General features: G+C 34.3%; 1 protein-coding gene, 2 long non-coding RNA genes and 5 other non-coding genes across 8 annotated transcripts; 2 read left to right on the top strand and 6 right to left on the bottom strand.

The window, feature by feature from the left end:
* The first annotated feature begins 193 nt into the window (after window positions 1-193).
* Window positions 194-2,845, top strand: LOC130237491 (uncharacterized). Its single transcript, XR_008838549.1, has 4 exons — window positions 194-423; window positions 1,085-1,140; window positions 1,605-1,691; window positions 1,938-2,845. It is a non-coding gene; the product is annotated as an uncharacterized LOC130237491 (long non-coding RNA).
* Window positions 1,522-1,628, bottom strand: LOC130237855 (U6 spliceosomal RNA). Its single transcript, XR_008838583.1, has one exon. It is a non-coding gene; the product is annotated as a U6 spliceosomal RNA (small nuclear RNA).
* A 2,876-nt stretch (window positions 2,846-5,721) lies between the features above and the next one.
* smim7 (small integral membrane protein 7) lies at window positions 5,722-8,664 on the top strand. Its single transcript, XM_056468178.1, has 5 exons — window positions 5,722-5,809; window positions 5,952-5,993; window positions 6,078-6,136; window positions 7,721-7,811; window positions 7,913-8,664. Exons 1-5 carry the CDS (start codon window positions 5,784-5,786, stop codon window positions 7,926-7,928), a joined length of 234 nt encoding a protein of 77 aa, XP_056324153.1. The 5' UTR covers window positions 5,722-5,783; the 3' UTR covers window positions 7,929-8,664.
* An 809-nt stretch (window positions 8,665-9,473) lies between these two features.
* On the bottom strand, window positions 9,474-10,875 carry LOC130237447 (uncharacterized). The gene is made up of 6 exons (XR_008838545.1): window positions 10,816-10,875; window positions 10,550-10,618; window positions 10,268-10,348; window positions 10,000-10,066; window positions 9,742-9,802; window positions 9,474-9,644 (listed from the first exon to the last, which is right to left on the bottom strand). It is a non-coding gene; the product is annotated as an uncharacterized LOC130237447 (long non-coding RNA).
* LOC130237860 (small nucleolar SNORD12/SNORD106) lies at window positions 9,866-9,957 on the bottom strand. Its single transcript, XR_008838588.1, has one exon. It is a non-coding gene; the product is annotated as a small nucleolar SNORD12/SNORD106 (small nucleolar RNA).
* Window positions 10,132-10,224, bottom strand: LOC130237861 (small nucleolar SNORD12/SNORD106). Its single transcript, XR_008838589.1, has one exon. It is a non-coding gene; the product is annotated as a small nucleolar SNORD12/SNORD106 (small nucleolar RNA).
* LOC130237862 (small nucleolar SNORD12/SNORD106) lies at window positions 10,416-10,509 on the bottom strand. The gene has a single exon (XR_008838590.1). It is a non-coding gene; the product is annotated as a small nucleolar SNORD12/SNORD106 (small nucleolar RNA).
* LOC130237859 (small nucleolar SNORD12/SNORD106) lies at window positions 10,689-10,781 on the bottom strand. The gene has a single exon (XR_008838587.1). It is a non-coding gene; the product is annotated as a small nucleolar SNORD12/SNORD106 (small nucleolar RNA).
* Window positions 10,876-22,158: the final 11,283 nt, after the last annotated feature.

Raw genomic sequence — 22,158 nt, 5'->3', positions numbered from 1 at the left:
TAAAAGTGGGTAAATCTCCATTTTTGGGTGACCGATAGCTTAATGTTAATTATAGGACCACTACCTGTGTGTGCCTGAAACGTATGTGGGTCTGCTGCTGGATATCTCTCACCACCAACCCTGCAGTGCTGAAGCTGATCTCCGATAAAGCAGCAATGGAGTTTATTTTTTCGCGGAATAAGCCCCAGGTGAGTGTGTACACGTGTAAAAGTGAAATGACATTCAGTGACTGCGTTGGGAAAACAGCTTGAGATGATCATGAAGTAAAATCCCGCGACAACATTAACGGAAGTTTTGTATGTAAGGGGTGAAATGTAACAGGCCTAGTAAACGTATTTATCGATCTCCGATTGTTTTCAGGTAACGCTACTAAACAAACACGTGGAAATACGACGTAATGTTGTGCACAAATAACACATTATGGTAAGTGAAGTAGCCTAAATTTTGTGTATTTTAGGTTTATTTATAGCTACTGGTTGGAGTCACTTATTCGCAGATTCAGAGTTATTATCATGATTAACGACGATGAATCTAACTACTAGAATCATCATCATGATGGTAAATGCAACGTGAATGATTATTTTAGCACAATGTTGTATTGTTATGCCTCCTGGATTGTTATTTCACCAACTACAATACTACCATTTTAATCGTTGCAACAACATATACTAGTATTAACTTGACTGAAAAACTTTGATAAATACAGCGGTATAATTTAGTTTTTACTACAGTAAACTGTGGTGTCTTGTAGATAACTTGGCCTATAGTTTTTTATCAGGCTAGTTTGTTTGATTTTTAGACTATAGTTGTTGCCTAAAACATGTTTATAGATGTTGTGTTGTCATAGAATTTATGCAATTGCCACAGATAAATTCAAGTTCTTTACTATAGTATGGTTTAAAAGGACTTCACGTATATTCTAGGATGAAGTCGTGTCGTTGTCAGCTGTGCCGAATTGATCATAATTGATTTAGATTAACGTTATAAGCGATGACGACTTTATAACCTTACTATCGTCATGATGGTAAATGCAATGTAAAAAGTTTTTAGCCTAATGTTATTGATATTGGATTTCCATTTTCAGGTCATGAAAAGCGAGGAAGAGGGGAAAACGACGCTATTTGTCAGTCCAGCTACATGGTAAAAACAAAATTTAATCGAGTATTTGTGCTATATAATCGTGATATGCTGAATCTGTGTCGCTATATATATCTGATGCTTTGAGTCGAATTGACCGCAGATTCGCATTTATTATTAACGATGATGACTTGTATAACTGTTAGAATCATTAGGATGGCTAAATGCAACCACTTTTGATATGATTTAACCTTAAAATATCTATATTCGCTGTTATTTTCATTTGTTTTAGCCCGAGTGCGATGTGAGCTGTGTTCAGTGAGGCGCGGCCGCCATCTAGCGCATGCGCCGCGCACTGCACGCTCAAACTCGTTTTTTCACAGCATACAGTGGGAATTATGAATAAAATTACTGTAAATCAATAATTATGAATCTATAATCAATAAAAATGAGGAACGCTTCACGAATTTGCGTGTCATCCTTGCGCAGGGGCCATGCTAATCTTCTCTGTATCGTTCCAATTTTAGTATATGTGCTGCCGAAGCAAGCACGAACAACGAGCTTGGAGGACTGCTATATATCCTGTGGACTTCTGGGTATGTTTCTGGCATGTGGTAAGTGGATAAACCTACTTATTCAACTCATTTACATCAAAAGTGACAGTAAACCTCTCCACAGCAAACCTGCAAACACTTAAAACCTTCAAAGTTTTAAACCAGCAGTTTTGTGGAGGTTTACCGTAGTGTTTTTGAGCTGTAAAGCATATGCAGAAGAAGCTGGTTTTAGGCTAGTGTGATTGGATGAGTTCTTCTGTGACGTAACATATCTTTTGTCCTCGTGTCCTTCTCCTTCCCCCATAGGCATGCGAAGACCTTCCCCCGCCGCAGCCCAGAGGACAACACACGCCGACACTAGAAAACGGTCCACCGAAACATTCACAGACCCTCGGAGGCTAAGAAGATCTCTAAAACCTGAAAAGCAGAGCTCAAAGCAGCTATAGAACTGACAGCCGAAGAAACACTCAAGCTAATGTGAAGGCTAGTGCTTCCCCTTTGTGTGCTCAGTGACATTCTCAGGCATAGCGTAGTGTATGTTCAATGTTTAAAATGGGGTTTAGTTGCACCGAAATGGGTCGTAATGATATATATGTCTCAACCATGTTTCTGATAACTTACTTTTACAATCTTTTATCTGCATAGCTTAAAAAGAGGGGTATTACTACCAAAAAATTACAGTTTACTCATCATTTACTCCAGCGTTAACTAGCTTGAGTTTCTTTTTTTGTTGTTGAACACAAAAGGAGATGTTTTGAAGAATGCTGGAAAAGGGTAGCCACTGACATCTATGGTAGAATAAAAATACACACAAAAAGCTACACAGCAAGTATTTATTTAATTGAAAATAATACCAGTAATATTGTGAATTGCTATTATTACAAGGTTTTTACTATGTTATTACTATGGAAGTCAGTGGATACTAGTGTTTCCAGTGATGTTAGTTTGTGTTCAAAAGAAAAAGGAAACTCAAAAACATTCAAAACTGGAGGATGTGTGAACAATCACAGAATGTAAATTTTTGGGTGAACTGTCTCTTTAAGTGGTTCAAATACTGTGTTTGTTTATTACTTTATTATCTGAACACAAAAGAAGATATTTAAAAAAAATGTCCAAAACATTACATTCATAGTAGGGAAGAAAATACTATGGCAGTCAATAATTACCGGTTTCAAACCTATTTTCAATTTTTTTTCAAATAAAGATGACAGAATTTTCATTTTTGGGTGAACTGTCCATTTAATTGGTTCAAATACTGTGTTATTCTCATTTAAACACAAAACAAGATATTTTGAAAAATGTTCAAAACCAGTACAATAGTTGTGGAGAAGAAAATACTATAGAAGTCAATGGTTACCGGTTTCAAATCTTAAAAAAAAAAAAAAAATTCAAACAAAGATGACAGAATTTTCATTTTTGGGTCAACAGTACCTCTAAGTGGTTCAAATACTGTTATTCTCATTTATACACATTTTAAAAGAAGATATTTTGAAAAATGGACAATACTATGGAAGTCAATGGTTACCGGTTTCAAATCTTTTTTCAAAATTTATTTTTCAAATGAAGATGACAGAATAGGTCAACTGTCCCTTTAATGTAACGAGTGTAGAATTCTCTATCCATCAAAGACTTCTAGGAAAATAAAAATGTTTCTGCAAAAATAGCTAGCATAAATGATTTCAGCATTTATTATGTTTTTTTCAGCACCATATAAGCACTTTTGAATGATATCTAATGATATCAGATTTGGGTATGATGAAAATATATGAAAACATGGCAGTTAATTTGTAATAATATTCAAAATATCACTGATTTTTACAGATTTTTTTGATTAAATAAACGCATCCTTGCTATATACTTTTCTGTGCGTTGTGTATATGTTATTATTAAAACATTAAAAGACCATCACAGTGAATTGAGTTTTTAATATAAAAGTTAATAAATAAATAATTGCTTTTAATTTGTATGTAAAAAAAATCAATTAGTTAATGGTAGCATTTTACAATATTAATGTTTTAAATAAATGCATCTATCCTCGATGTGTTCATTTTTCTGTGTTGTATGCATTATTAAAACTTATTAATCACAGTGAATTAATGACTTTAAACTGAAAAATAGATTTCTAAAACATGTTAAATAAATTAGTTAGTTAATTTGTAATAACATTTTACAAAATACATATTACAATAATGTTTTTACTGTATTTTACTCAAACAAATGCAGCTTTGATGTGTATTGGTATTAAATATGTAGTAAAACTCAAACAACATCTCCATCTAGTGGCGTAATTACGTTTTCCTAGCTCTTTCATAACAGTGACAAATGCTTTTTCAACATAAATTAATATATAATTGAATATATAAAACCTATATGTACAAAAGTAATGCGTTAATCGCATATCACAATACTGCTTTATAATATTTTGGATCAAATAAATGTATGTATTTTACAGGCTTGTAAATATATTTTCTTTCCCACATGAAAAATATTCATTCACTTTCACTAACATTGAATAACGCCCTTCATAATCACCCTTCAGATCACATTACGTCTTTAATGACTGCAATAATTTACATAGTTATTATAAGTGCGTCTTGAACATCGATGTCTCTCTTTAGCCCAATTGTTGACGAATTACAGTGCTTTTTTTATTTTTTTTTATAAAAGTCAGGGTTACAATAACAACATCATACAAATTTGTTACAAAGAGTGTACATGAGTTTTACAGAGAAGTAATACATCAAATAGGCATATGCAAGAGAAAAAAAACAAAACAAATAATATAAAATTATGTGTTAAGAAAATTAAAAAAGGAAAATAAGTTAACAGTTCTAATAGCTTTAAGATTTTTAGAGGAAGCAATAGTTCTAATGTACTGTTGAATTTCCTTTTCAAAAACAATAAAACAATACGTTGAGAGAATTTACAGCGGTGTATGGAATTTAGCAAGGAATAAAAGGAGATTAATAATGAAATATTCTTTGCTTTTATCATCAGGAGTATTGAAAAAACCCAATAGGATATCCTTAAAAGATAACAAGAATCCCGGTAATACGAATTACAGTGCACATTTGATGATGAATTGTTTCACCACGTCACTGGAATGCCAATGGGGTGATGCGTGAAACAATTCGCAAACAATCCGTAATAAAATACAAATAAAGCTCTGTCCTGCATTTTAGATGCTATAATAAGTATTCGTTTTGAACATGGACGTTTAAGCACGAATTGTTGGTAAATATTTCATTTAATACACCTTTAATGATTAATTGTTTCACCACATCACACTGAAACAAATCGTCGAGCAGCCAATGGGGTGATGCGTGAAACAATTAATCAACAATCGGTGATACAAATACAAATAAAACTCTGTTCTGTATTTTAGATAATTGTTCGTTTTGAACATGGACGTTAAAGCACGGATTGTTGACTAGTTTATTTAATACACCTTTGATGATGAATTGTTTCACCACATCACTGAAACAAATCGTCAATTCGTCAACAATCCGTGATAAAAATACAAATAAAGCTTTGTCCTGTATTTTAGATGGCTAGAACAAGTAGTTGTTTTGAACATGGACGTTTAAGCACGGATTGTTGGTTAATATTTCATTTAATACACCTTTAATGAGGAATTGTTTCACAACACCACACCGAAACAAATCGTCGAGCAGCCAATGGGGTGATGCGTGAAACAATTAATCAACAATCCGTGGTAAAATACAAGCTCTGTCCTGCATTTTAGATGCCTATTATAAGTGTTCGATTTGAACTTGGATGTTCAGTACGGATTGTTGATAATTATTTAAAGGGTATTTCCCAAATAGCAACAAAGCTCTTGGTGGCTATGCTCAAACTATAGACCAATTACGCATACCTACGCTACGTATACAAAAGATAGTAAAGGAGGATCGAACGAATCGAGGGTAAAACAATAAAAATATATCTGTTATAATCTCTGGCTTCAGTTTTGGCAGAATCTAATTTACGTGGAAGGATATAGGATGTAATTGTTAAAATTTGTTGGAGGATTTCGGTTCACACTCCAAACCGGCTGGTGGCGGTACTGCAGCAAAAGGCGCTTGTCAACTGCCAAATGAACTCAACAACAAAGAAGGAGAAGGCGAACTGAGGCGGATATAATCATCCAAAATGATTGGAGATCTTTTAATTTTTGGGTAAATCGAAATGGTTTTATAAAAGCCTGATACATTTCGAGTCTGTAATAAATACTACGTTGTTTGTGTTGGTCGTGTGTGTAGTCAAATGTTGTTACAGTGTAAATAATGTGTGTTTCTTTTTCCACGTCACAACTTTCAGCACCCTGCTAATGAACGCCGGAGCTGTGCTCAACTTTAAACTGTGAGTATCAAACTAAATGTTATCTGACAGTTTTAGTTTTGATGATAGCTTGTTTAAACGGCGCTGTTCACTGTCTTTTGGCAGAAAGAAGAGAGAAACTCAGTCTCAAGGATTTGGCGATGACTCTGGATCATCCAGCACTGGTAACAACACATTGGAGATTTTTTAAAAATTAATATGTATGTAAATGTTTTCACATAGAAGTAAAACGCGTTAATAAATGTTAAAATACTATTAAGCTCAATATGCAACTTCAGTTATTGTATACTGATTCCCCAACCCATATTTGTCCTCTAACTCTCTACATGATGCACTGTATTAATATTATTCACCAACTGATTCCCCAACCCATAGCTGCTCTCTAATTTTCTATATGTGACTGTATTAATGTTATTATACACCGACTGATTCCCCAACCCATACCTGCCCTCTAATTTTCTATGACTGTATTAATATTATTATTATTCTGATTCCTCAACCCATACCTGCCCTCTAATTTTCTATGACTGTATTAATATTATTATTATTCTGATTCCTCAACCCATACCTGCCCTCTAATTTTCTATGACTGTATTAATATTATTATTATTCTGATTCCTCAACCCATACCTGCCCTCTAATTTTCTATATGTGACTGTATTAATGTTATTATACACCGACTGATTCCCCAACCCATACCTGCCCTCTAATTTTCTATATGTGACACTGTATTAATATTATTATTATTCTGATTCCTCAACCCATACCTGCCCTCTAATTTTCTATATTTGACACTGTATTAATATTATTATTCACCAACTGATTCCCCAACCCATACCTGCCCTCTAATTTTCTATGTGACACTGTATTAATATTATTAATTACCGACTGATTCCCCAACCCATACCTGCCCTCTAATTTTCTATATGTGACACTGTATTAATATTATTATTATTCTGATTCCTCAACCCATACCTGCCCTCTAATTTTCTATATGTGACACTGTATTAATATTATTATTCACCGACTGATTCCCCAACCCATACCTGCTCTCTAATTTTCTATATGTGACTGTATTAATATTATTATTCACCAACTGATTCCCCAACCCATACCTGCCCTCTAATTTTCTATATGTGACACTGTATTAATATTATTATTCACCAACTGATTCCCCAACCCATACCTGCCCTCTAATTTTCTATGTGACACTGTATTAATATTATTAATTACCGACTTATTCCCCAACCCATACCTGCCCTCTAATTTTCTATATGTGACACTGTATTAATATTATTATTATTCTGATTCCTCAACCCATACCTGCCCTCTAATTTTCTATATGTGACACTGTATTAATATTATTATTCACCGACTGATTCCCCAACCCATACCTGCTCTCTAATTTTCTATATGTGACTGTATTAATGTTATTATACACCGACTGATTCCCCAACCCATACCTGCCCTCTAATTTTCTATATGTGACACTGTATTAATATTATTATTCACCGACTGATTCCCCAACCCATACCTGCCCTCTAATTTTCTATGTGACACTGTATTATTATCATCATACACTGATTCCCCAACCCATATCTGTCCTCTAATTCTCTACATGAGGCACTGTATTGATATTATTATACACAGACTGATTTCCCAACCCACACCTGCCCTCTGATGTTCTTTATGTGGCACTGTATTAATATTAATTATATTCAGTTTCACCATGCCTTATTTGTCTTCAGGTGAAAACATCAGGGAGTTTTTGCTGAGTCTGCGGTACTTTCGCATATTCATTGCCCTCTGGAACGTTTTCATGATGTTTTGCATGATTGTGTAAGTACTCACAATAAACCAATATTTTGCTTACCGTTTTTATTTCGAAGAGTAGTTCAAAATGTAATGGTGTTATAAACTAATATTTTCTTTTTTTTTAGGTTATTTGGATCATAATCCATGGCTGTTACTCTGAGGTCCTCTACAGACGCAAAATATGGTTATACAGCATCACAGTTTTCTTGTAACAATGCTGTGTTCTTTACATGTTCATATCCAAGGTTTTTCTAGACATATGTATATTTTGTACAAAAATGTGTTAATATTACTTTATGGGGATTAAATGAAGTTGGATCAAATGGAAGTACCTTCAAAAAAAAAAGAAAAAGTTGCATGCTATAAAGAGGTTGAATGGGCTTCTTAGTAGTGATGTGATGTTGTGCAGAGGCTTCGAAGCATGTGTCAAAATAAGTTACATCTCACAGTGAAGCAGTGTCCCGGAGCTTGATTTGTTTTGCCATAATTGCATGATCAGGGACGTCTGAAGCTTCATCTTCGCCTATACCCATGTGACAGCTTAAACACTCATGGGTTAAGGATATAACAAGAGATCACTGTCTATTCTATACATTTCTACGGTTTCAAAACGCTGCACCGGTCCCACGCACGAGTAATTAAACTAGAATGCAATAGTAATTTATAGTAAAAAGCTTTTGGACCATACTAAAGTATTATTTGCAAAAGGCCACTGCATATTGTAGTATGTGTAATGGAGGCCAGCTGGCGAGTGCAGCCCATAAGCCTCACACCGATAGCCTCCCATACAGGAATCGTCGGTTCGATCCATATTCAGAACAAGTGGGTGGGTGTAAGGATGTATTACGGTTGGAATATGATTAAATACTTTTGAATATCTTGGTTATTACTACAGTCATCTGTGGTGAATATAATGTTACATGTTAAAAAAAAAAAAAAAACTACAGTAATTGAGTAATTTGATTATTATTGTATTACCTCATGAGTTGGTCAGTTGTGAACATTTGCCATTTTTGCAACATGCAAAGTGCTTTCCTACACTTTAAACAGCATGGGTCTTAATTGAGCTCTAAATTGAAAAGCTTCCAGTAACGAATATTTTTCCTGATACAAGTTGAATTGTTCACAAAGCTTAATTTCCCCATCACTACTACTTGGCACACTATAGAAATCCATAATTGTATTTCACCTTGAAATGGTAAGATGTAACTGATGTGCAATCTTTTATATCAAGTTAGTAAACGGTGTAGGTGGTGTAAACTACTTACCATTTGTGAAAAAAAATAAATAATTCTTTAGTAAAAGTAGGGTAATGGTGGATGTTTTTTTTTTTAATTGACAAGCTGAGGTCAATTTAAATAAATGATAGTATGTTTTAATGTTTGGGTTAAAATGTTCTTTTAAGTGTATTCAAAGGCCTACTTTGAGTTTAGGAATAAGTTAAGCAGTGACAAATTAAAAAGTATGTTTGTATAAAGCATCAATCGGCATTGTTGGCTTACAGAGGGTAGGGAGGAAGAAATAAATGCCTGCAGTTAAATAGTTAACGGTTATGTGTGACTACATTTTAAACCCACAGTAAGTGCAATGTTTGACTACAAGCTTAATATGTAGATTAGATCAATACTCCAGACAATGCAGTCACCTCACAAATAGTTTATTTGAGGGAGGGGGGGTGGGGGGTGGAATAGGGAAAAAAAAAAAAAAAAAAAACACACCACTTCCAGGGTTTATGAAGTGAGACAATCTGCAGGGCTGAGTAGAATTTGTAACCTTGAGCCCAAATTCTCTTCTCCAGACCACCTGCTTCTCCCTGAAGGTATGGCAATCAGGTTTTGGGGAGAAAGCTCACAAAACCTGTACAAATTGGAGAATGGCTTTAACATTTTTTAAAATGGCATTCAAAAAAAAAAATAAAAATATATATAATAAATAAATAAAAACTAATAAATACCTTCACAAGCAGTCACCCACAATGTAAAAACTCCTCTGATCATCTTGAATAGAGTCTCGGCCTTTTGAATGACAAAACGGTGTTAAAAACAAGAGCACATCTACTCAGGATGTCAATCAGCTCTGATGGTGCTTCAGATAAATTGGCTTAAATTGATTAATGGGTCAACACTATCGATCTGCTGGGGAAAAAAGGTCAGTCATCATGTGCACCAAGTAAATGACCCTCCTCTCCCAAAAAAATAAAACGCATCCATACCTGCTTCAGAGTATGATGGGGTTATTAATCCTAAAATTAGGACCATCCATTTTGGTTGGAGCATGAACTGTGGAGGGAATAGTAACAGTCAATTGCATTGAAATCTATACAACTACAGTTTTATTCCAGACATCCGGTTGCTCAGATAATTTGGCTTATTTTCGTATTATAGGTCAACAGAGTCGGTCTGCTGGGGAAAAAAGATAAGTCATCATGTGCACCAGAAAAAAAAAGGGCACAAAAAGGTCTAAAGAACAGCTCTCTTTACCTGCTTCAGAGCATGATAGGGTTAATCCTTTTAAATTGCGGGACTATCTATTTGGTTGGAGTAGCATCCGTGAAGTAGGATCTGCGAAGGGAATAGTAGCCAAAGATCAATTGCACAAATATTTAAAACTATAGCTTTATTGTAGCCATCCGGTTGCTCAGATAATTTGGCTTATTTTCGTTTTATAGGTCAACAGAGTCGGTCTGCTGGGGAAAAAAAGATTAGTCATCACGTGCACCAGATAAAAAGGAACAAAAAGCCTGAAAACAGATCCACCTTTACCTGCTTCAGAGTATGATGGGGTTATTAAATCATTTTAATGTGGGGTCATCCGTTTGGTTGGAGTATGACCTGTGAAGGAAATGTTAACAAATGGTCAATTGCACTGAAATATTAAAAAACCATAGCTTTATTGTAGCTCTCTGGTTGCTCAGATAAATTGGCTTATTTTCGATTTAAAGGTCAACAGAGTCGATCTGCTGGGGAAAAAAGATTAGTCATCATTGCTACCACAGGTTTTAAAAGTAGTATAGTGTGAATAAACTCACCGAGATCAGAGAATGTGCAAGGGCAAAACTCCATGGTTTGGCAGTCAACATACTATAGAACAAGGTAAAGAAAAGAAAAATGACTAATTATGATGTTAAAGTACATACATTGAAACATTTATGCAGCAGACTGACGTTTATTCAATGACTGCAATTTAGCGAGGTTCATAAATCAGGGGTTCCCAAACTTTTCTACTAGCAAACACCAAAATGTGCCAGAGACTCGCAATCCTTCCTCGGAGGTGGTTTTAAATATACAAAATATTGCACACACACCACAAAAGTACAACAGTCTAACAACCATAGGCTATAATTTATACATTTATTAATTTAATACTAACTGCAATTTATCAGACTGGTGGCCACAACGGTTTTCAATTTGAAGCCGCCAATCAGAGATTATTCTCAATATTTAGTTGTGGCCTGTATTTATTTTTAAATGTACTTGATTGCCATAAAAATAGCTGGCCCTCCCTACAAGCGAACTAAGCACCTGCTCAGGTCCCCCATCACCACTAGTGGGGCCCCACAACAGTAAGTGTAGTTGTGCGAGCCGCTTCCTTGCTGAAATCATTTTTATTTGCATGTACAAATTCTTCATTGACAGAGCTTTAGTACTTAATTATTCATAAATTTTCACTGAATAAAAAAAAATAAATAAAGTTTTCGTGTGAAGATCATGTGATCAACAGGAAGCTCGCAGCATCTCATTTCTCATAGGAGTTCAGTGTTCTCGAATTTGAGTTTGTTCTTCCAAGGAAACCTGCAAGACAGACTGGTCGCCACACGAACGCAAGCTCATGCACGGACACAGCCATTGCCTTTGCTTCATTGCCTGCCATTATATACCCGATTTATTTTGGAAATTGGACCGTGAAAAACAAAACTAACATTATTCTTCAGATGTGGAAAAACTGAGGGGGAAATTACAGATATGTAAACGCAAATCTACTAATATGAAATTGTTTTTTTCCTGGTTTAATAGACCCTTTTCTTCAGTCTAACTCACATTTAACTGAAATTTAATACTGAAGCGTCTTTCACTGACATTTTGCACACTGATAATATTTATTAAAGTTAGTAAGTTATGTTCTAATTTAAATTATCATAGTTTAATATAAGCTCTGGACCCTGCATCTCAAATGCAAGGAACAGAGAAGACTGAGAGAAATAAGTTTGCGCATAAACATTAACCCAGTATTTGTTGCTTTCCTCCAGTTTTTTTATAGGAATATTTTTCATATTTACTATTTATTATTTGCCAATTGATTCATTTGACTCAATCTTAGCTTTAAAATGTTAATGGTTTTGTCTTTTCCTTGTGCTTAATTAGTTCAGAATGTATATTTTATTACCAAGTTGTGCATTTCCACTTATGGCTAATTGTTGCTCACTGTCTTTCATTGCAGGGTTTTTACTCATGTAATTTATTAAAAAAAAATAATAATAATTGAATATTTTACAAGAATCTTCAATCGGTTTGCCAAATTAAAAATGTGTCTCTTTATTGAATATAGTTAAATTCTTCATTTTTGAAGCTGCTAGTTGACAAAAACAGTGGCGTTTTAAAATGTCCAATCATTCAGACAGTCAAGCAGAAGAATTCAGGCTTAACTTTTTGGTTTCAGTGATTGCATTTTATAATTAGTAAGTATTTAACAAGCCGGTTTGCAATGGGAATACTCCACTATTTAGAGCAATGTAGGGCCCCAAAATTATTCTGTTTAGGGCCCCCAAATGTACAGGGCCGGCCCTGGCCATAAAAGGTATCAAACTTTAATCTGGTGCTATAAAAATCCATCTGCTGCAGTTTATGCCATTGCGTTGTTAATCTAACGCAGGTGCCACCAACAAGTCACCACATACCAGTAAACTGCACCTAATATTTCTTGTAGCTATTAAAAAAAAATAAAAAAAAAAAAAAATAATAATAAATAAATAAATAAATAAATAAATAAATAAATATATATATATATATATATATATATATATATATATATAAAAAATAATAATAATAATAATAATAAAAACACTTCAATTTTACACAAATGCAAAAGGGAGATTAAGTTACATATAAAAATAAACCTTCAAAACTATTTCAGACAAATTAAATGTTGCATATTGATATTTATGTTTCCTACCATAAATCGTTCACAACTATTGTGAGAGATCATTAACTTGACCATAGTCTTCTCAGAGGAATATCAATTAATAATAATAAACAACAAAGTAAATCGTTAAAATTTGTTAAAGTAGTGTGTATCAAACTGGTAGCCCTTCACAATAATCAGGAACCAACAAGTAGCTCTCAGTTTCAAAAAGGTTGGTGACCCTTGGTCTAACGCAAACACAATCATAAAAGAAAAAAAATTTAAGGCTGTTGGCTTTTTATTTGCATGTTGTTGCTTTATGCATTTTCTGTGGGTTATGAATAGGCCCACGCGGAATCTGTGTGCCGCAGATTTTTAGCCCATTATTAATTCTGTTTATTTCCTGGAGTAAATGTGTGTAAATCTTTGAATATTTATAAAAATTAATTCATTTTTTACACAGTAATATTATTGACTAATATGAAAAAGTACATCTGATTTATGCAAGTTAGTAAAGTCATATTTCCTGTCTTTTAATAGATATAAGATGAGACTTGCTTTGTTTACCAAATAAAGTGAATCTAATTGGATTTGCATTTTAAACATGAAGAAAAAAAAATAATTGTAACTTTTTTTATTTAATTTCACATATTAGTTTTAGTTATGATACTCCCAAAATAATCCCGCAGAAATCCACAGATTTTTACCAAAATTCTCCACAGAACTAGCAGAAAACGTCCGCAGATTCCGTCTGGTCCTAGTTATGGATAAAATATTGTAATTCTAGTAGCTTAATACATTTTTACTTTTAGAAGTCACCAAGTGACCCCACCTTGAGAACTGCACTGAGAACTGCAATACTGAAACAAAAGTATACATTGTTACACGTTCCCGCGTGCTCCGAACCTAGCCACGTGGCCAGCGCATAGTTACCTCAAAAACCTGATTTATTGTTATATACCTCCGACTTTAACATAGTAACTACATAGTATGCATTTATTCAACGTGTAGTTACAACAATATGTTATAAATAATCGCAGCACAGCCGAAAGATCTCTTACCTTCTATTGAATAGGAACTGGGAAGGAAGAACAAGCGAACTCGAGTTATATAGTCCCTGCGCATGCGCAGTAATTCATACCAATACGTCAGCGATAGCGTTGTTCCAGCATTAAAAACTTGGAAAAGACGGTAATATCAGTGCTTTTCGAAGCCAACGTAACTTTAAAATAGCTTTTATCTGAACTACAATGATTATTTTGAATTCTTTTTTTAATAATGAGGGAACAAAGCTTGTTCAGTTGCTGGTTCACCGTTTATACCGTAATATCTCCGCTAGGTGGAACTATAGGATAAATTATGTTGCTGTATGTATAGCCTTAATTCTGCTTTAATACAAATTCTGTTTACTTTCAATGTTTATGTATTTTACAGACATGCAGTCGTATATCCTTAATCCTTGGTAGTTTTTATAAATAATAATTATGTTGTTGTTTATGCAAAATAATTGCGTGAACAATCTGTGGAGGTCACAATTGGAGACATACACATTTGCACGTTTGATGGAAAGCAATTATCAGCCTATTTGTGTGATTACATTAGCACATATCTTGGCTTTTGTAAATAGAATATATACATAATCGTCTGAATATCTTGTCAGCGAATAAGGGCGGCTCCCTGACCATTGTTTTAACACAAAGAAAGTCAAATCGTGAATTAGCAGGCCTGGGATTATCTCCCTTCGACAGGTGATATTAGCAAGAGCCCTTCCCCCAAAACAAGGTATGTGGTGCAAAACCTCCCCAGTTGCTTTTAGTCTTGCTAAACCACTTCATTTAAACAAAAACCTAAAACAAAATAACATATGTAAGATTGTTTTAAACCTTTTTGAATTGAACTTTTTGTAATATATTTGAAGTTACATGAAACGGAAGCTAAAGCAATCAAAACATAATGCTAACGTCTGCTTTTTGATGGATATATACTGTCATGGATGCTGCACACACATTTATGCTAGGAAATAATTATATTTTAATTAATTTACTTTTTAAAGTGGACACTTAACTGTACTGACACAACAAATTTTTACTTAACTGTACGGATTTTTAATTTTAATCCTTTAATCCTTTTTATTTTAAACCTTTTCCGAATATTTATTGTAGATTTCTCAATCATCATTGCGTTATCCCACTCCATATTTTCCCTCTGTATTATATAAAGATTTTGTAATATTTATTTTAAGCATTTTAATATGGGATTATTAATAAATCTTATTAGGAGATACAGAGTTGATGCTTAAATGCATTTCATAATTTAATCTTTTTGATCTGCATTACAAACTACTGTATCAGAATTTTCATCTCAGTTTGGGCTATTACGAATACATAAAGGTTTATTTAAAGAGATAGGTCAGCCTAAAATGAAAATGTACTCACTATAGCTCTCCCTCAAGTGGTTTCAAACCTTTATGAGGGACATTTTGAAGAAAGCTGTAACTATTGACCAAATACCATGGAAGTCAATGGTTAGAGGTTTCCAGCTTTCTTCCAAAGATCTTCTTTTGGTTAAATTAACCGCATTACTATTTTTTGTTTATGGTGATTTAATTTACAGAATAGATATGGGACGATAACCGTTTTCAAGGTATACCGTGGTTTGGAAAAGTCAAGGTTTTAAAGCCGCCAAATCTTTCTGCTATACCATTCCTAAGGTATGTGTAAGATTTTTTATTTACGTTTTTTATTGTTTTTTTTTAGGACAACAGTACTGCCAGCAGAAAAGATCTTTAAAGATTATGTTTTAAATTGTACAGAAATCTGTATTTGAAACAAATGAAGACAGCAGAATGATTAATTCAATCATGTATTTAAATTATTTAGCCTGACATCCCTACAGACACGCATCATAAGAGGTTAATATTAGGTTAGATGTAAGTCATGATTCAAGTGACCAAAATTCAATACCTAGCCAGCGTCTAAGGACAACATTAATTATACGTCAATAACGACCTTGATTTTAGGTTGTATTAGAAAGTGACTAAAATCGAATGTCGAGCCAACATTCTAAACCTACATCATATTGACGTCAAATATTGACATTAATTCGTCAGGTATGGCAACCAAAATCCACCATCTGATAGACGTCATAGCAGTAACGTCCACACAACGTCAAGCTGTAACATCATTAAACATTGATATTTGGTTGATTTTAGGTTGGACGTTGGGTTCTGACATCAACCTGATTTTCAATTCCAAACAAACTGCAACGTCACCCATTAGGGTACAACGTCAATCTGACGTCATGTTGATGTCCTGTCCCTGCTGGGATTTTTACTGTTCCAAAATATTTTAAATGTTTCTAAAAATAAAATATATTATGTTTAAAGGGGAAAAAAAGTTTTGTTTTTTGTTTTTTGCCCCGACATTTAAAAAGAACTTTTTTTAGAGCAGTAATCACAATACCGTGATACCGTGATATTTTTATCCAATGATATTTCTATCATGATATTTCTGACACTGTCAGAATCTTAAACCGGCCCATGTCTATTGCAGACCAGCTTCATTGAACTCTCCTTTACAAACTGGATGTTATCCACAATGCAGCAATTGGTTTTGTTACTGGTGCGCCATTTAATACTCATCACTGTCAACTGTATTCTTTATTGAATTGGCCTACTCTTCAATCACATTGACAAATTCATTGGTTTCTAGTTGATTTACAAAACTCTTATTGGGAAAACTCCACTATATTTACAGTCCCTTCTTACCATTCAGAAAACATGTAGAAATCTGCACTTTAGTAGTTTTTAGGCATGGAATGATAACCGGTTTCACTGCCATTTGGAAAAGTCAAGGTTTTAAAACCACTAAAATTATCTGCTATACCATTCCGAAGGTATATGCAAGGTTTTTTTACGGGTTGTAAAGAAATCTGTGGTTTTGAAACTAATGAAGACAGCAGAAGTCAATAATTTATTTAAATTATTTAGCCTCACATATTTTAAATCTTTCCTACACTCTCAGAAAATAGGGTACAATGTTTTACCAAAAAAAGGTACAAACCCTTGTTACTAGGGCAGTACCTTTCTATGGAACAGAATTGTACCTTAAGACAAAGAAACAAATTTGTACCATTGCAGTTTGTACCTTTTAAGGACATGATTTGTACCATGGGAAACCAAAATGTACCTTTTGTTTATAAAATCTGCAGACAATATTGTACCTTCATCAAAGGTACAAATCTGATTTATGAAGGTACCACTGCAGTTTCTTTTTGTGTTAATGCACCTTTTCCATTTACAATAAAAAATAAAAATATTTTAACATAAATCAAAAGATCTATTTTTTGTTAAACATTTCACAACACTTCACAAAGATATTAGAGAAATACTTTCTCCCATGTACAATATAAAACATTTATTTTCTCCTATTTTCACACAATACCTTTGTAATCACTTAAAAGTTAATTTAATTGACTTAATTTTAAAAGAGAAATAGAATTATGCAATCATATTGTAGTGAGATATACACAATGTTTGAATAATTTTACAATACTAAATGTCTGCATGAACACTTTGCATATGCAGGACTTTTGCCAGCTCACGTGCGTAGTGGAAAGCAAACGCTAAAAGGTGCAGATATCAATAACGAACATGTATTTATCAGACAATACTTACCAAATGTTTCTTAAAAATGCCTTAAATGTTTAGTGTACAATAGCTATAGTTTTGTTTTATAGTTTTGTATTATAGAACATAATAATTATTGTTTATGAGTTCCTTTAAACATATGCTTTTAATTTATGATTCATGTTTTAATATGGAAATTATTCATAAAATCACTTTGCCTTCCCAGTTATATTTATTTTTATAGTTATTGTAATAAAGGAGTTGTCCAACACTTATGTACCTTTTTTATGAGAAAAATTGTGCCCCTTCATTTCAATTGTACCATAAAAGGTACAGAACGGTATCATAAGAGGTATTTTCTGTACCATATAAGGTACAACTTTTACTTCTTACAACTTTTACCTTAAGGAACATTACATTTACATTACATTTACATTTAGTCATTTAGCAGACGCTTTTATCCAAAGCGACTTACAAATGAGGACAAGGAAGCAATTTACACAACTATAAGAGCAGCAGTGAACAAGTGCTATAGACAAGTTTCAGGTGTGTAAAAGTCTAAGAAGCAAAGCATTAGTAAAAAAATTTTTTTTTTTTTTTTTGAGAGAGAGAGAGAGAGGGCACAGTTAGTGGTATAGCCAGAGAGGCAGTTGCAGATTAGGAAGGAAAGTGGAGACTAAACAGTTGCGTTTTTAGTCGTTTCTTGAAGACAGCAAGTGACTCTGCTGTTCTGATGTAGTTAGGGAGTTCATTCCACCAACTGGGCAGATTGAATGTGAGAGTTCGGGAAAGTGATTTCTTCCCTCTTTGGGATGGACCAACGAGGCGACGTTCATTCACAGAACGCAAGTTTCTGGAGGGCACATATATCTGCAAAAGTAAGAGCAGATACGAAGGAGCACAGCTAGAGGTCACTTTGTAAGCAAACATCAGAGCTTTGAATTTGATGCGGGCAGCAACTGGCAGCCAGTGCAAACGGGTGAGTAGCGGAGTGACATGTGCTCTTTTGGGTTCATCAAAGACCACTCGTGCTGCTGCGTTCTGAAGCAGCTGAAGAGGTTTGATAAAACTAGCTGGTAGCCCGGCTAGCAGAGAGTTGCAATAGTCCAATTATTTGTCACATTATTTGTACCACTCTTGACCTTTTTTGAGAGTGTAAAATAAAATATATTGTGTTCAAGTTTTTTTTTTTTTGCTCAGACATTTAAAAATAACTTATTTTAGAGTAGTAATCACAAAACCGTGATATTTTTATCCAAGGTTATCATACCACCTAGTAGTTTTAATAACCTTTTTATACCCAAAGTTCGCTCTTCATTTGGTCGTTACTGTTTTCAGTTTTCTGCTGCTGATGTTTAATCATCTGCAGCAGACCTCAAAACTCAACACTTTAATTCCACTATCATCCTTTTGATAATTAAATCCAGTTAATAGTACAAGATCCCCGTGCTTGTTTTTAGTTTTCCTTATGTTATTATCTGCATTTGTGAAATTTGTTATTGTATTGTGTCCCTGCTTCTTCGTATTTGCTTTTTATGTTGGCTCTTGGCCAGGTCTTCAATATAAATGAGAACTGGTTCTCAATTTTTTAAATAAAGGTTAAATAAAGGTTATTATTATTATTTTGTATTCAACAGAAGAAAGTCATAAAGGTTTGAAACAAGCCAAGTATGAGTGAATGGTTTACTAATCCATTAATCTGATCTTGCCATTCTCATTGTAAATCCAAATGATCAATGCAAATGAGTTTACATTTAGTAATTGTAGCTTTTAAACAGTGGCTGAAGTGTAAAAAAAATTCAAGGGGGATGGTGAGACGAGGGTTGGGTGGTGTTCTATAGACACACACACACACACGCACACACGCACACACGCACACACACACGCACACACACACACACAATATAATAGCAGAAAATAGGTCTAAAATTCATTTTTAATTCAAGAAAATGCTTTTTTATTAAAACCAACCATTAACAAACCTAAGCTTGTCATTTTAAAGAAAATCATGAAATTTTGACAACTGTTTGATTAAATATAAATTCACCTTTTTATTTACAACTCTTTGTTTATGTTATATGGCCCAACTACTTGAGCTTTTTTTAATAAACTGAAATAATATTAGGAAGAATATTCTACAATCTGATTAAATCAACAAAATTCCTCTTGACACAATAAAGATGGCAAAGAAAAAAAAGTTAGCATTTAGATAATTTTACTATTTATTTATAAATTTACTGTTTAGCAAGGCGTAGGAGGTGGCATGAATGCAATGAAATTAATAATAAAAATGTCATGAGATTTAAAACTAAAATTGCCAGTAGGTGGAGTCAAGTCTCCGTCTCTGAATGATTCGTTAAATTGAGTTGTTCAAACAGCTGATTCATTTACAAATTTGTTTTTATTGAATGGACGACTGAATCATTAGCTATGTTTCCATCCGAACATGTGAATTAAATTTATGCGCAAAACTGAATTATCGCATAAAAGATGTGCAAATAAAGCAGCGTATTCATCGAACGAGTCAAAGAGAACGAAAAAAATATCAAAATAAAAACAGAATTAAAACTACGAGAAAATTTTCTTTATGTGATAAATGACTTAATAAAGAAAACGATGCAGACACGTAATGAACGCGTAGGGGCGTTTGAAGGGATCAGACGTGGAGCACAGACGCTCTTGACAATTCCGGAGGCAATTAATAATATAATTACACTAAAACTGAAACGGTAAGGTGTTTTAGAATGACCAAAACATTTCAGATGTTTTACAATGTGCTCAGCCTGCTGGATTGTCCATTCACACACATTTTTATCATCCCATGATCTCTTATAACAAAATCACATGACTTCTTTTTAAATACACATACTGGAATTTGTTCGGTAAAAGTGTTTCCATCTTAGATTTATCCATCTTTTCTTATCGAATAAAAAGTTTAAACTCAGTTATACGCATATGTTTTTATGCGCATTTTCAAAATTTATGCACATCTTGGTGTGCATTGGTGGATGGAAACATAGCTATTTTCTCATATCAGAAAATATATGAGTCATAAATTACTATAAATAGAGAATTTTAATATTTAACTTGAATGATAAGTTTTACATTACATGGTGGTTTTACAAAGGGGATGCTTTTTGTCATTTTTTTCCATAAGGGGGATGCCAGCCCCCCACACCCCCCCTCAATTCGAGCACTGCTTTTAAATAGAAAAGGTTGTATAGTCACAAATGTCTGCCTCAAAATTGGGTGTGTCTTTTTTAAATAGGACTCATGAGTATAGGCTGACCTTATTGGGCCACTCATCATAGGGGTGTAAGAATTTTTTGGATTCTTACACCCCATTCAACCCCCAATGTCAGACCCAATGGCAGACCAGGTTTACAGAGGAAAAAATGTCTGGGAAAGACTAATCGTAGGCCAAAGAAAGTGGCTGGTGAGATCACTGGTGCCTTTCAGCATGGGCAGTATGTATGAGCTAACCAGGGTGTGGGACTAGTTTGACCTTTTGGCTCAGGCTGGCGGGTACACACACACACACACACACACACACACACACACACGCACACACACACACACACACACACACACACACACACACACTGGAAGCACAGGGTGGTGCTGGCTGCCAGACCTCTGTCTCCAGGCTGCACTCAAGCTTATGGCGTAGGGTTGAAGGGCCACTATCCACAGCAGGTGGCCAGCAACACGGCAGTTCACCATGCTGAAACTGTCATTCTATTGTCTTTTACAGACCTCAACAGGTTCCTGTCATGACTTGCCTGATGTTTGCTCTCTAATCGGACTGAGATTAAGCCAGATAACGGAGTTCAACATGGTAACATCAAGGATGTGCTGCCTGTTGGGTGTTTTTATTGATAAAGGTACATTTATTAATAGGATAGTTCACCCAAAAATGAAAATTACCTTATAGTTTTCTCTCCTTCTTGTGGTTTTAAACCTTTATGAGTTTCATTCTTCCATTGAACAGAAGAAGATACTTTGGGAAATGCTGGTTGATGGTTCCCATTGACTTCCATAGCAGGGAATAAGGGAAGTCAACGGGTACCATCAATTAAGCAGCATTTTTCACTATTGTGTTCAACAGAAGAAACTCCGCTTTTGAACAAGTGAAGGGTCTGTAAATGAGGACAGAGTTTTTAAATTAACTTTATCGCTTTAACCTCAATGGAATAAAGGGAAATTTGGTTTTGACACTATACGTATGTGGTTTCACTGATCTGTCAACTAAATTTGCTAAATTTTATCATGATGATTTAACTAAAATAGTCCTAGTTTTTATCTTATTATCAGTAATTTTGCAAAATTATTTTTATAATAGGGCGACATGGTGGCGCAGTTGGTAGCACGATCGCCTCAAAGCAAGAAGGTCATTGGTTTGAGCCTCGGCTGAGTCAGTTGGCATTTCTGTGTGGAGTTTGCATGTTCTCCCTGTGTTCGCGTAGGTTTCCTCCGGTTTCCCCCACAAATCCAAAGACATGCGCTATAGGTGAATTGGGTAAGCTAAATTGTCCATAGTGTATGTGTGTGAATGGGAGTGTATGGATGTTTTCCAGTGATGGGTTGCAGCTGGAAGGGCATTCGCTGCAAAAAACATATGCTAAG

The sequence above is a fragment of the Danio aesculapii genome, chromosome 11 (genome assembly GCF_903798145.1).
Source record: "Danio aesculapii chromosome 11, fDanAes4.1, whole genome shotgun sequence".
Taxonomy (NCBI): Eukaryota; Metazoa; Chordata; class Actinopteri; order Cypriniformes; family Danionidae; genus Danio; species Danio aesculapii.
This window is presented reverse-complemented; position numbering and strand designations above follow the sequence as displayed.